The 14,063-nt window shown below is 36.5% G+C and overlaps 1 protein-coding gene across 5 annotated transcripts in view; it reads left to right on the top strand.

The window, feature by feature from the left end:
* LOC128547896 (alpha-L-fucosidase-like) overlaps positions 1 to 14,063 on the top strand; it is an 83,200-nt gene that overhangs the window by 2,980 nt on the left and 66,157 nt on the right. For 4 of the 5 annotated variants that reach the window (XM_053521609.1, XM_053521608.1, XM_053521607.1 and 1 more), the window contains exon 1: positions 8,086 to 8,459. The exons of the other annotated variant lie outside the window; for it this stretch is intronic. In XM_053521609.1, coding sequence (XP_053377584.1) covers positions 8,095 to 8,459 — 365 coding nt within the window. In that variant the 5' untranslated portion in view covers positions 8,086 to 8,094. Of the gene's footprint in view, positions 1 to 8,085; positions 8,460 to 14,063 lie in introns of those variants that run through there. 5 annotated transcript variants of the gene reach the window in all.

The following is a 14,063-nucleotide window of genomic DNA, read 5'->3' as shown; positions in this document are numbered from 1 at the left end:
ATCGACCCAGGCACTTTAGAATTATGGCCCTTAAATTACCGAAAATCGCGCTGTACACACCTGTCCGCACTCTAAGTTGAACATTTCTCATCCGAGCTTCACCAAACTTGAACAAAATATGTTTGCCAATAAGTCCTCGGCCAAGTTCGATAACTAGCCAAATCGGTCCAGGCACTTCAGAATTATGGCCCTTGAATTACCGAAAATCACTCTGTACACAGATGCCAGTGGTACAAGTATTGGTGCATGGTTGTCTCAGATACATAACTATTCAGATGATTAGGTTGTTGTGGGAGACATGCGCTTTTCTCAAAAGCAGTTCTAGTTCTACCATGTTTTACGCAGAAATACATTTTATTTTTAATTTTTCAAGTTTTATTTGGTTGATGTTGATAATTTAAACTTTAAATTATAAAAAGCAAGTTATTTCAATCTTGTCAAATTTATTCAGATGAATTTAAATCATATTGTGGTATACGCTTTTTGTTTGGAGATACGCACAACCTCAATTGGATCTTTAGAAAAACTGCGTTATTCCACTGGTCTAGTGATGACCGTCTGTTATGCTTAATAACTATTGCATAATCGCTGACAAGTAATATATATACGGTTTGTGTTGTTTACTTGGTGGGGGAAACACCTATAAAATTTATATGATCTAGGCATTGAAGGACATGCTTTGTTGGTATCTTCCATGATTAAATAAAAATTATATATTGTATGCCCGCATGCCTCTGTACGTTGTCTTACCTCAATCTCCAAAATTCTGAAACATGTAGTAACATAACGTTTGTACTGATTAATTCTCTTACAAAATACAGAAGTCCACATTTGTCAATAATTTGTTTCCGATCCATTGTTAACTCAGAAGAAATTGGGTTGTACAAGTTGCAAGGGTAAACGTTGTATACATCGATTTAAGTAAACGAGTCTATATAACTAATAGTGACTGCCTCTCATATCTGGAAAGGTTTGAGATCACATATATTACAATCAAAGTTTGTATCACATTATTGAAACATGAAGTAGTTCTATACAGAACTTTGTCAACAAAACTTTAAAAACTATCATTTATATTATTATAGTGGAGGTATTGATATTGTAAAAATGAATACATTGATATTATTAAAATGAAATCAACAGTGCAGTAGAGTAAAAAATTGATAAATTACTTTGAGAAAAATATCTTTAAACTAAGATTCTTATAATTAAACATATTAAAAGATTCAAATACTAATTGAGAGTGACTAAAATGAAATTAACTGGCCATTAAGTGGGCTTTGATGGCATGCTTGAATGTGTGGGAAGATTCAATATTCCTAAGATGTTGAGGGAGACTGTTCCACAGAACAATACCATTAAAAGCAAAAGATTTTCTACCAAAGCTTCCTACCTTTGGTAAAGAAAATCGCCGTGTATCACTAAAATTATAGCTAGCATCAACGTTATCAGCCTACTTTTGCATCTGAAATTTGTGACCACAATCTGAAATTTGTGACCACGATACATTTGTAATAATAGTTTCAGTACTAATCGACAGTATTTGTAGTGCCTAGTTCATTTGTTTATATATCAAGTCAGCTAAAGATTTGATGCAGATATGAAGTTGATCGAGCTAGTAAGCCTTGCTCAAGCCCAAACGGCAGTTAAATTAGTCTGTTTAAGCACACAAGGTTTGTTAATATTTACGCAGCGTGTTATTTATATCTATGTTCAGAGGAGGTTGAAAAAGGTTACTAATAGAGTTTAAGGTTTTTATTCATACCATTATGCCAGTCTTACATATTTCTTAACAGATCACTTTCCACATTTTAGCTGAATGCCAGGGAAAGTTGTTGATACATTTACCATTTTCAACTACTTTTGTATATTTCGACAGGGGATCGAATCCGCAACCTATAGCCAGGGACGTTGATCTATCACTTAGCCATGTCCATTGAAAAAATATGTTACGAAAATGAATAAGTTCAACTCTGCTGTCTCTATTCCCACATGCTAATGAATTTCTTTTTTTTTTTTTTGAATGAAAATGTCTGTGTTTAAAATGACATAACTGAATTCACCATGCTCACAAATAGCACATAACAAACAGTATGCTTTTTTCAAACTTTGTACGTAGTACAGCCATGAAATATGCTAAATGCTAGTTTGACTTTTAAAAGAACAAGTACCAGTTCTAGATGTTGTTCAGTTGGGTCCAACACCATTTCCTACAATCTTATATTGCCATATATGACTGACAGTCACTAATGGTAACAAATGTTCACTCTCCTTGGCAAGCTTAGCAACCTAAGTGCACCTTCATAAGGAACTGACAACTCTACATCCGCATGAACTTAGGTAGACTGCAAATAGTCATGGAAGGAATTTCTTCGCTAACCGGATCAAACCCGTGACCTTTAGACTGGCTGTACAGTTCATTAACTACTGCGATAACTAGACAACAGTACCATATGTGTCTGTTGAAGGTTTGTCGACAAGTAGGTAGGTTGAATTTTTTACTTATAACTTCAACATCAATGCGTGGCTTCTTTTGTGGATTATTTGTCCTTATCACCCATTATGTGTTCTTAAGTCTCGATGTTATTCTCAAAGTTGTTCCTTGTGAACATAGAAAGAAAACTTACAAGCTTTAAGAATCAGATCGAGAACCCTCGAAATATTCTTGACATGGATGTTGCTGTAAGAATCAGATTTTTCAACCTCTGTCCTATTCAGCAGTATTTACGGGGGTAGGGGGGTTCATGAATGAGAAAAGAGCATTTCAAAGTTATTCTGCATTTACAAGAAAGTAAAAGGTTTTAAAAGAACAATGACAGTACGCTCCACTATTCGAAGGCAATTGTCATTATAAATGATTTTCGGTTCTAGAATTGAAATAATGATTCAAGGATTATTTGACTTGATTCTATAATCTGGCGTTAAAACTCTGAATAGTTTTCAACCCAGTACCGCCCCTAGTTTAGGCAAGAGCAACTTGACTACAAATAAAGGGAATAACTGCCAAAATTAAAGCAAATGTTATGGGATTTGATGTTTTTACTTTACTTTACAATCCTGAAGACATGTGAGAAATTTCAACCCAATGCCCCCATTAGTCTTGGAGATAACTACTTGCATGCAAACCCAACAATATCTATGCACAAGAAAGAGGGCATAACTTGTCCAAAATGAAGGTTATGGAAATTGATGCTTTGACCTTCCTTTACAACACTGGAGACATGTATGGAAGTTTCAATCAAATATCTGCATTTGTTTCCGAGATAGTAACTTGCATGCAAAATTTACACAGCTTTTTCTAAGTTTAAACAGGAGGCACAACCTGGCCAAAGTTCAAGTAAGAGTTATGGAAGTTGATGTTATGTCCTTTGCAGCATGGACGACATGTATGAAGTGTCAACCCAGTATCTGCATTAGTTTAAAAAATACAACTTGCATGCAAAACTTTAACCCCAAAAAGCGGTCTGACTCAAGTAGTTATGAGGCTTGTGATATGTTGATATGACCTTAATTTACAGACCCGAAGAAATATGTGAAGTTTTAACCAAACATCTGCATTAGTTTTGATATACTAACTTGCATGTAAAACTTAAAATTGCATTTTCTAAGTCCAAAAGGGGCATAATTTTGTCAAAATGCATATTAGAGTAATGGGATTGATCATCTGTGGTTAGTTATATACAATGACCTTAAGATGTAAAATTAGGTTTCAAAGCAATATGTCTATAAATGAGACCCATAATTTACATTAGATTCGATCAAGAGATATCTAACTTGGTTATTTTGGTAGATCTGATGAGTTGAAAGACTTGTTTGAAGTTTCAATCCAATATCATCTGCGTTTATTGAGATAAAGCCTTGATAGCAACTGCACCCAAAACTTTACAAGGTGGAAGGGGAGCGGTTTCGTAGTTTGGCCCCGGTCGATTTTCTGTATAAACAGGACAGGGTAGATATAAAGGCATATCTATCTTACTGGTTATTTATCATTATTAATTCTTTAATATATCTGGGGAATGAGGAACGGTTAATGATTCTACATGGCGGGTCCTAGCTCCGTACTTCCGGTTGAGGCTAAAACATAAACATCAGAACAAAAAGTCGGCCAGACGCTCGGCTGTCATCCATCCACATTTTTTCCAGTGAAAATTAGGGAAATAAAGTGGTGGTTGGGAGACACATTCCACACCACCTGGGTATGCATCTATGTTCGCACTATACATATATGCTACGAAATTGGATTTAGAAATACAAAATGGATGAATGGCAGAGTTCAAAGTGAGACCCGGTTAGCCTAATTTTGGTCTATAAAATTTGGGTGATTTGGCCAATTTTCACTACATCCGGCATGGAAAGCGACAGGTGCTTAGGACCGGAGAGTCGTCTTTATGTAGTCTATAGTATCTGCAATAGTCCATAGTAGTTTCAAAAGAAAAATAAGCAAAAACGAGATTTCTATGGATATTTCAACACTGGTACCCACACGTCAATGTGGAATTCGCAAATCTGCACTCCCCTGCCACCCAAGTTACCAACGACGCCATGTTTAAAGTGTAAATGCATTCGGATAAGATCACCCGCCTTTCCCAGCTTCAGGAGGTGGGTAGAATTCGGGTGACACAACTACCATCGCCCGAGTTACACGAGTTATACTCGAGTAATACCCAGGGTGACTTGGGTTAGCTCGAGTATGTATGCCGAACGCGCCCTGTATAAACAACAAATCTAGTAATTTCTACCAACGCGACAACGACATCCACCAACAAGTGAAAGGAAGTCCATATCTTTGTGTTACCTTTTCCGACACCTTAAAACTTTGCGCTTACAATACATAGATCACCAGAAAGCAAATCAGACGTCGTCAGATCCACAATTGAATAAAGCTTCGAGGCCTGGTACCTCTATCTACAGAAAATCAGTCATGAAAAAGTTGGAGTGTTCAATGTCGCGTAGCTAGTTCAAAACCGCCAATATGAAAAAGAAGCAAACAAAAAACTATTATTAAACATTTTATTTTGTACTTTTTTTGTATAGAAATAGTGCAAAAATTACTACGCAAGTAGGCTAATGCCATACCAAAAAAACATTGATAAAACACTACAACAAAACATCAGTCCTGTACTTTGTTTGCATATGAAAAGGCATCTAAAAATGTACTAATACTATATTTCTGGATATATGATCTTAAGTCTGTACTATTCAATTTGATACTAATACTGAAACAATGTAAATGAACACTAATTATATACTTTTAGTAAAAAGATATGCATGGTAAACTGTTAATTCTGCTTGTATTTGTTATAATTATAGCCTGGGTATTTAGGGAAAATAGAAATCTTTGTTAAGTGGCTCAACCACTTTTCCAAGACACATTTACTGATTGAATCTAATATATTTTCTTTGAAAGCTTGTATGTCAGTCTTTTTTAATGAAAACATTTTATTCATGCATTTCAAGAGGAGTACTTTTTAAATTGCGAAAACACCATAGCTTATTGATAACCAGTCAGCAGGTTGCTAAATTTTGTTTTGAGAAACTCCTGAATTTCGTAAAATGATTAGACTTAGAAAAATAAGTACAATATTTGCGCAAATTCGATCAGTTTTTATTGCGACTCCAGAGAAAACTTCCAAATAGTTCTGAAGAATTCAAGCTTTAGTGACGCAAAGTATTCCAAACAAATGCAAACTTGTACAGAAAAAAGTAGCGTTGTTGTTGCGGTTGCTGAATAGACCGAGCAGTTAATCAATAAGTTAAAGCTAAATTCAAAATGTCCGTTTTAATATAAAATTTGCCTTCCTAAGATATATTGATGATGAAAATCTATTCACATTTTTTTCTATAGACACAACTTATGTGAGAGTGAATCAAATTCTTCATTTACTTATTTATGGAACCTTAGCAGCCCATTTGTTACAAAAGACATATCTGCAATAAACAGTGCGAGAATAACCGGAAATGATCGTGTACGGCTGTGCTACTTAACATAATATAATAATAAAATACCAGTTTTGTGCTGTTCAAATAAAATTAATCAATGTAGCACTTAACAGTTAAAGTGTAATGAAATACCAATTTTAGACTGTTTTTTATTTTCGTAAAAATATTTTCTTGACCACAGCCTTAAATGCCCCAAGCAAAAATGTGTTCTTATAAAATAGAAAATGTGGAAACTCCAAAGGTCGCTCAACACGACAAAAACGAAAATGTTGCAGGCTCGGTTTGATTTGGCCTGTTCATGGACGGTAGTGAAAATGCATGCTACCGTCCAACACTATCAAAACACCTTATAAACACTGTCAAACCCGCTTTCTTGCTTTAAACAGTTAAGAAATGCTTGCAATGGATCGCTAACGGAACGTGTTCCATTTGAAGCGAGTTATTAACTTATAGAGAGACATTCAGAATGCTTCTACCTCTTTTATCAGTAAACATATAGTTTTAATCACTTCTATTAACCATTCACAACATATCTTCTTGTTGCCATGGTTATGTTTTGTAATCTCATCTTAATAATTAGTGCATTTTGCAGGTAGTACGAATACAGGATGGACAGGATGGACAGGATGGGTTTATTTACGAGGAAATGATAGATGTTATTTTATTTATATTCTGTGCATACTACATGTATTTTCTTAATACATGCAATGCAGTACAAATGCATTCATGTTTATGTTATGATTTTTTAAAAAGATTTCAATAAAATAAGTTATGCTAGACAAAAAAATGGAATGCTGATTCAAACGGCATACTGTACAAAATGAAAACTAGCTAATGTATGATTTTCTTTGTCTATCCATATCTATCTATCTATCTATCTATCTATCTATCTACTTCGTATACTGCTTAACTCCCCTTTCGGGTATTATTAGCAGGTGCGCATGCAGTCAGTGCAAGAGAAGATTTTTACAAAAGTATTGACAGTGAGATGTCAAAGCGAAAACGTGAGACTGAAAAAAAAGTTAAAAGAGTTAGATATACAGACAAGAGTAGTAAAATCAGGTTGAAAACGCACTTTTCTACAACTAACTGCATGTATGCTGGCATACTGTCTGTTTGAAAGATTCAAGCGTAGGCAGGAGAACAACTTCAGATAGGATAGGAAGTTGTTCCATAAGACCAGAGTACTTGGAAAAAAGGAAAATTTGTAGTAATTGGAAACTGTATGGATTTGTCTATAGGCCAGGGTGTGTGTGTGTGTGACGAGTCGGTCTCCTTGGTCTCTCAAAATATACTGAGACAGGAATAGCTACTAGTGAATGGACAATCTTGTAAAACATTATCAATTTTGCATCAGTTCGTCTGTTCCCCAAAGATAAACCGAGAGAATTTTGCATACCTGTGACACTATCATATGTGGAATATATAGTTGTTGTATGTCCATCTGATTGCTCTAGCTTCTTTGTATCATTTCTATCTTATTGATATTAAGTTTAGTGTAGGGTGACCGGACTGTGGATGAGTATTCTACCTGTGGCCTGACAAAAGTTTTATATGCTATTTCTTTAACCTTCTTGTTTTTAGTTTGGATGATTGAATTTCTGTCAGTCACATAAACAGTTTGACAAAACGGGATTGTTTAAGTTGAATGTATCTATTACATACTGAAATGCATTCCATTGAGTGATCTATTATAGATCTAGTATGCGTTCCATTCAGCAATCTGGTATGCATTCATTAATTGGTATAGAATAAGTGTGTAATTTGCATTTATTTAAAAACTTGAATGTTTTCATAAGAGCAGTGACTGTTCATCCCGGGATCTTGAACTAATCAAACCCTACAGGATCAATATAGACTTCGAGAGTGGTCTTCTTCTACAAGGTTTTCATTGGGCTGGTGCTATAGTAATGTCAAACCATAATGTTCTGATCACTGAAATCGTGATGAAAGACAACTATGACCCAGATCATTTAAAAAAAAAACTATGTTGTAAAAATGTTTTAACCAATTAAGGAACTCGCAAATTAAAGCTCGCAAAAATGATTTGTACAGACTGCAGACAATCACTTGTTGTTTCTTGTATTTTTTTTTTACCTTGGGTTTCGATTTATAACCACGTGATGGTCATGTGACTCAGTTAAACACACAATCATGGCGGCTTGTAACCAAGTGGTACACATTTTCTTTGGTGTTATTTTGTTTATATCTTGCATGACATGCATTGTCGCGATAAGATATGAACCTAACTGGGAATCTATTGATTCCCGGCCTCTACCTGTATGGTATGACGAGTCGAAAATTGGTATCTTCATCCACTGGGGAGTGTTTTCTGTGCCAAGTTTGCTGTCAGAATGGTTTTGGTATCAGTGGAAAACGGAGAAGAATCCAACAGCTATGCAATTTATGAAGGATAATTACAAGCCTGACTGGACCTACCAAGACTTTGCTGAAGAGTTTTCAGCAGAGATGTTCAACCCTGATGAATGGGCAGACATTTTCGGTGCATCTGGAGCAAGGTAGTTCTAGTTTGACACAAGTATAAGTGCCTTCGCATGATTTTTAGCTCCACTGTTTGGAGAATAGGGATGCTATTCTACTCGCCCAGGCGTCAGTGTGAGCACAGGAGTCTGAAATTCTATCAATAAGACCATAGAAGTCTATCTTTACAAAAAATACCCTCTATATAAAATAAACACCAGGAATGAAACGTCAAAAACCCAGGGTCCCCTGAAAATACGCACGGAACACAGGGTGATCGCAATTTAGCGAGCGTAGTTAAGAAATAACACTAAATTACACCTACCACACTCAACAGCATTCAAATCTGATACACTTTAAAGAGTAATCAGACATTTTCTGAGGTTTTCTGAGATTTTCAGCTGTCGCCCAAGCCATTCGCTGACGTCACAACAACAACAACAATTACAGCGCCGAGATAAAGACAAAATACTTATTTTATCCTTTAAAATTTGTACATCGAGTAAATAAGTATTAGAATATTTATATGTTTACATCATAATATGTCTATAATATCCCCCCAAACAAAAAAAAAGGCCCAATAAACACTGTCAATAAACGCCACTAAAACCATGATCCGCAAGCGAGTTGTTAATCCAATAAACACCATCAAAACCGTGTTCCAATTTCACATGCAAATGAGCTAATGGATCGCCAATTAACATAAATGTGTCATTTAACAACACGCTAATAGAGCGCACAACAGATTGCTCAATGGAACGCATAATAGATTGTATAATGGATGGCATAATAGATCGCTTTATGGATCGCTTAACGGAATGCATGTATAATAGATCGCTTAATAGATCGCTCAATGGAATGCGTTTCATTAAACTGATATATTCCTAACTACAGGCTGTATCTAATTGAAACCATGCATTCAGTTTTGGCAAAACATTTATGTGACTGGGTGTAGCCTGGATTTGCAGAGAAATGCAGTAACTGCATGTTGAAAAGGCCTTTCTGTTAAAATAATTCAAATATTTATTTGTTACAATAATGTTAACTATACTGTATATATATGATACAAATTTAGCAATCTTTCAATATTTCCATGATCATTTGGATGCAGTTTTATACAAATCATTTGATAAATCATGCAGCTAACAGAAATTCCATCTTTGTGAAATATGGATAGACAGTGCGCAAGACCCAGGTCCGTAGCTCAAAGGTCAAGGTCACACTTAGACGTTAAAGGATAGTGCATTGATGGGCGTGTCCGGTCCATATCTTTGTCATCGATGGATGGATTTTCAAATAACTTGGCATGAATGTGTACCACAGTAAGACGACGTGCAGTGCGCAAGACCCAGGTCCGTAGCTCAAAGGTCAAGGTCACACTTAGACGTTAAAGGATAGTGCATTGATGGGCGTGTCTGGTCCATATCTTTGTCATCGATAGATGGATTTTCAAATAACTTGGCATGAATGTGTACCACAGTAAGACGACGTGCAGTGCGCAAGACCCAGGTCCGTAGCTCAAAGGTCAAGGTCACACTTAGACGTTAAAGATCATTTTTCATGATAGTGCATTGATGGGCATGTCCGGTCCATATCTTTGTCATTCATGCATGGATTTTAAAATAACTATGCATGAATGTGTGACACAGTAAGACGATGTGTCGCGCGCAAGACCCAGGTCCGTAGGTCAAAGGTCCTAAACTCTAACATCGGCCATAACTATTCATTCAAAGTGCCATCGGGGGCATGTGTCATCCTACGGAGACAGCTCTTGTTTCATATATAGGTTCTTTATATATATATATGTATTTCAAAATGGGTTTTACATATAAAAGCATTTCAAAGACACAGCAACACGCACTAGAATATCAATACAGTGATAGTTTAAATATAATTTGTCAAATTGACCTCCAGACTGCCATATTTCCAAATTAAAAAATAAAAAGTGCCCACCCGCCCCATTTTTTATCAAAATTCGGATGAGAATCTAAACATTTATTTTCTCTGGCCTTATTGAAATCTATAATCTGAATTAATATTAAACATTCATTTATTTTATACTGAATTGTAAGTACATGTATTAAGAAAATACCTTTAATTGTAAATCATAGAAAATAAATGAAATAATAACCACCATTTTCTCTTCGATAAATCCATTCCTAGCTGTCCATCCTTTACATTTATTATCTACAAAATGCACTAATTTCTGTCCCTCTATATTATACCTTAGATGAGATTATATAACATAACCATAGCAACTAGAAGATCTGCTGTAATGTTACACTGGATGGATTAAAACCATATATTTCCTGATAAAAGAGGAGAAAGCCTTCTGAATGGCTCTGTAAAGTTAACAACTCGCTTTGAAATCGCGATCCATTTAATGGAACATGTTCCGTTAGCGATCCATTGCAACCATTTCTTGATTGTTTCAATGGATCACTAATGGAACGCACTAACAAACACCAAAAAAGCGGTTTTGATAGTGTTTATAAGGTGTTTTTATAGTGTTTATTAGGAAAAATTTTTGTTTGGGCCCTAGATTCCTTTTGCAATAAAAAGATAATTTACAAAATTTGATTGGGAAAACCCGTAAAGGGAGGTTACTCTTGGGATAATCCATTTTACGATGCTGCGGAATATCTAAATTTCAGTAGTAAAATTTGATACTTGGTGTACAATGACATTTTTATATGAATAGAGCAATATGAAAATGTCTGTTATGTAATTTGAAGGTAAGACAGTACGGGAATTGCTACTTTCTAATTTTATCCCGGCGCTGTAATTGTTGTTATTGTTGTGACATCAGCGAATGGCTTCGGCGACAGCTGAAAATCTCAGAAAACCTCAGAAAATGTCTGATTACCCTTGTAAAGTGTATCAGATTTGAATGCTGTCGAGTGTGTTAGGTGTATTTTAGTGTTATTTCTTAACTACGCTCGCTAAATTGCGATCACCCTGTGTTCCGTGCGTATTTTCAGGGGACCCTGGGTTTTTGATGTTTCATTCCTGGTGTTTATTTTATATATATAGGGGGTATTTTTTGTAAAGATAGACTTCTATGGTCTTATTGATAGAATTTCAGACTCCTGTGGTGTGAGCTTTCTTGGTTAAAGTTTTCCGGCAGCCTTTGTTTTAAATTCTTTGTTACTGTTGCTTATATCTTTACTGAAAGAACTATAATATACACAGAATGGCAACGGGTGGTCTGGAGATAACCTCGCGTCAGTGCATAATCATTTTTTAAAGCGTTTGCCGACTTGATCAATCGTGATCTAATCAACAGACGCTTACTTATGTAAAAAAGGGTGGTACGGCCGGCATGTAAGTAACCAAATCGAGTCCATTTTTTAAACGACAACAGTTACTGTTGATTTCTCAGACTTCCATTATAAATTCATTCCTTCCCTGTGTAGAAAATACTAATAACATTAAAAAAGCACCATTATCAATGTAAACAAACTATCTGATAAAAAGTTATCTTATTTCAAAGCGTTTGCCAAATTGATCAATCATGATCAAATCAACAGACACTTACTACAACGAAATCTCATTCAGTTGCCATGTGATGTTGGCGATCGAGATTTGCTCTATATACCTTTCAAGTTGCTGATCTATTTATGTCTCCCCTAGGAGACATATTGTTTTTGCCGTGTCCGTCCGTCCGTACGTACGTCACACTTCATTTCCGAGCAATAACTGGAGAACCATTTGACCTAGAACCTTCAAACTTCATAGGGTTGTAGGGCTGCTGTAGTAGACGACCCCTATTGATTTTGGGGTCACTCCGTCAAAGGTCAAGGTCACAGGGGCCTGAACATTGAAAACCATTTCCGATCAATAACTAGAGAACCATTTGACCCAGAATGTTGAAACTTCATAGGATGATTGGCCATGAAGAGTAGATGACCCCTATTGATTTTGGGGTAACTCCGTCAAAGGTCAAGGTCACAGGGGCCTGAACATTGAAAACCATTTCCGATCAATAACTAGAGAACCACTTGACCAAGAATGTTGAAACTTCATAGGATGATTGGTCATGAAGAGTAGATGACCCCTATTGATTTTGGGGTCACTCCGTCAAAGGTCAAGGTCACAGGGGCCTGAACATTGAAAACCATTTCCGATCAATAACTAGAGAACCATTTGACCCAGAATGTTGAAACTTCATAGGATGATTGGCCATGAAGAGTAGATGACCCCTATTGATTTTGGGGTCACTCCGTCAAAGGTCAAGGTCACAGGGGCCTGAACATTGAAAACCATTTCCGATCAATAACTAGAGAACCACTTGACCAAGAATGTTGAAACTTCATAGGATGATTGGTCATGAAGAGTAGATGACCCCTATTGATTTTGGGGTCACTCCGTCAAAGGTCAAGGTCACAGGGGCCTGAACATTGAAAACCATTTCCGATCAATAACTAGAGAACCACTTGACCCAGAATGTTGAAACTTCATAGGATGATTGGTCATGAAGAGTAGATGACCCCTATTGATTTTGGGGTCACTCGGTCAAAGGTCAAGGTCACAGGGGCCTGAACATTGAAAACCATTTCCGATCAATAACTAGAGAACCACTTGACCCAGAATGTTGAAACTTCATAGGATGATTGGTAATGAAGAGTAGATGACCCCTATTGATTTTGGGTCACTCCATCAAAGGTCAAGGTCACAGGGGCCTGAACATGGAAAATCATTTCCGATCAATAACTAGAGAACCACTTAACCCAGAATGTTGAAACTTCATAGGATGATTGTACATGCAAAGTAGATGACCCCTATTGATTTTGGGGTCACTCCATTAAAGGTCAAGGTCACAGGGGCCTGAACATTGAAAACCATTTCCGGTCAGTAACTTGAGAACCACTTAACCCAGAATGTTGAAACTTAATAGGATGATTGCTCATGCAGAGTAGATGACCCCTAACAATTTTGGGGTCACTCTGTGAAAGGTCAAGGTCACAGGGGCCTGAACATTGAAAACCATTTCCGGTCAGTAACTTGAGAACCACTTGACCCAGAATGATGAAACTTAATAGGATGATTGGTCATGCAGAGTAGATGACCCCTAACGATTTTAGGGTGACTCTGTTAAAGGTCAAGGCCACAGAGGCCTGAACATGGAAAACCATTTCCAATCAATAACTTGAGAACCTCTTGACCCAGAATGTTGAAACTTCATAGGATGATTGTTCATGCAGAGTAAATGACCCCTAATGTTTTTGGGGTCACTCCGTTAAAGGTCAAGGTCACAGAGGCCTGAACATTGATAACCAGTTCATATCAATAACTTGAGAACCACTTGACCTAGAATGTTGAAACTTCATAGGATGATTGAACATGCCGAGTAGATGACCCCTATTGATTTTGGGGTCAGTCTATTAAAGGTCAAGGTCACAGTGGCCTGTTCATGTTAAATCATTTTTTTGGAAATAACTTGAGAACCACTTGACCTACAATGTTGAAACTTAATAGGATGATTGGACATGCAGAGTAGATGACCCCTACTTATTTTGAGGTCACTTGATCAAAGGTCAAGGTCACAGGAGCCTGAACAGTGACTTGAGAACCACTAGGCCAAGAGTGTTGAAATTTAGCGGGATGACTGGACATGCCAAGTAGATGATCCCTATTGCAGC

Source organism: Mercenaria mercenaria, chromosome 13 (assembly GCF_021730395.1).
Source record: "Mercenaria mercenaria strain notata chromosome 13, MADL_Memer_1, whole genome shotgun sequence".
Classification (NCBI taxonomy): Eukaryota; Metazoa; Mollusca; class Bivalvia; order Venerida; family Veneridae; genus Mercenaria; species Mercenaria mercenaria.
Note: the sequence above shows the minus strand (reverse complement) of the source record. Positions and strands in the feature narration are given on the sequence as shown.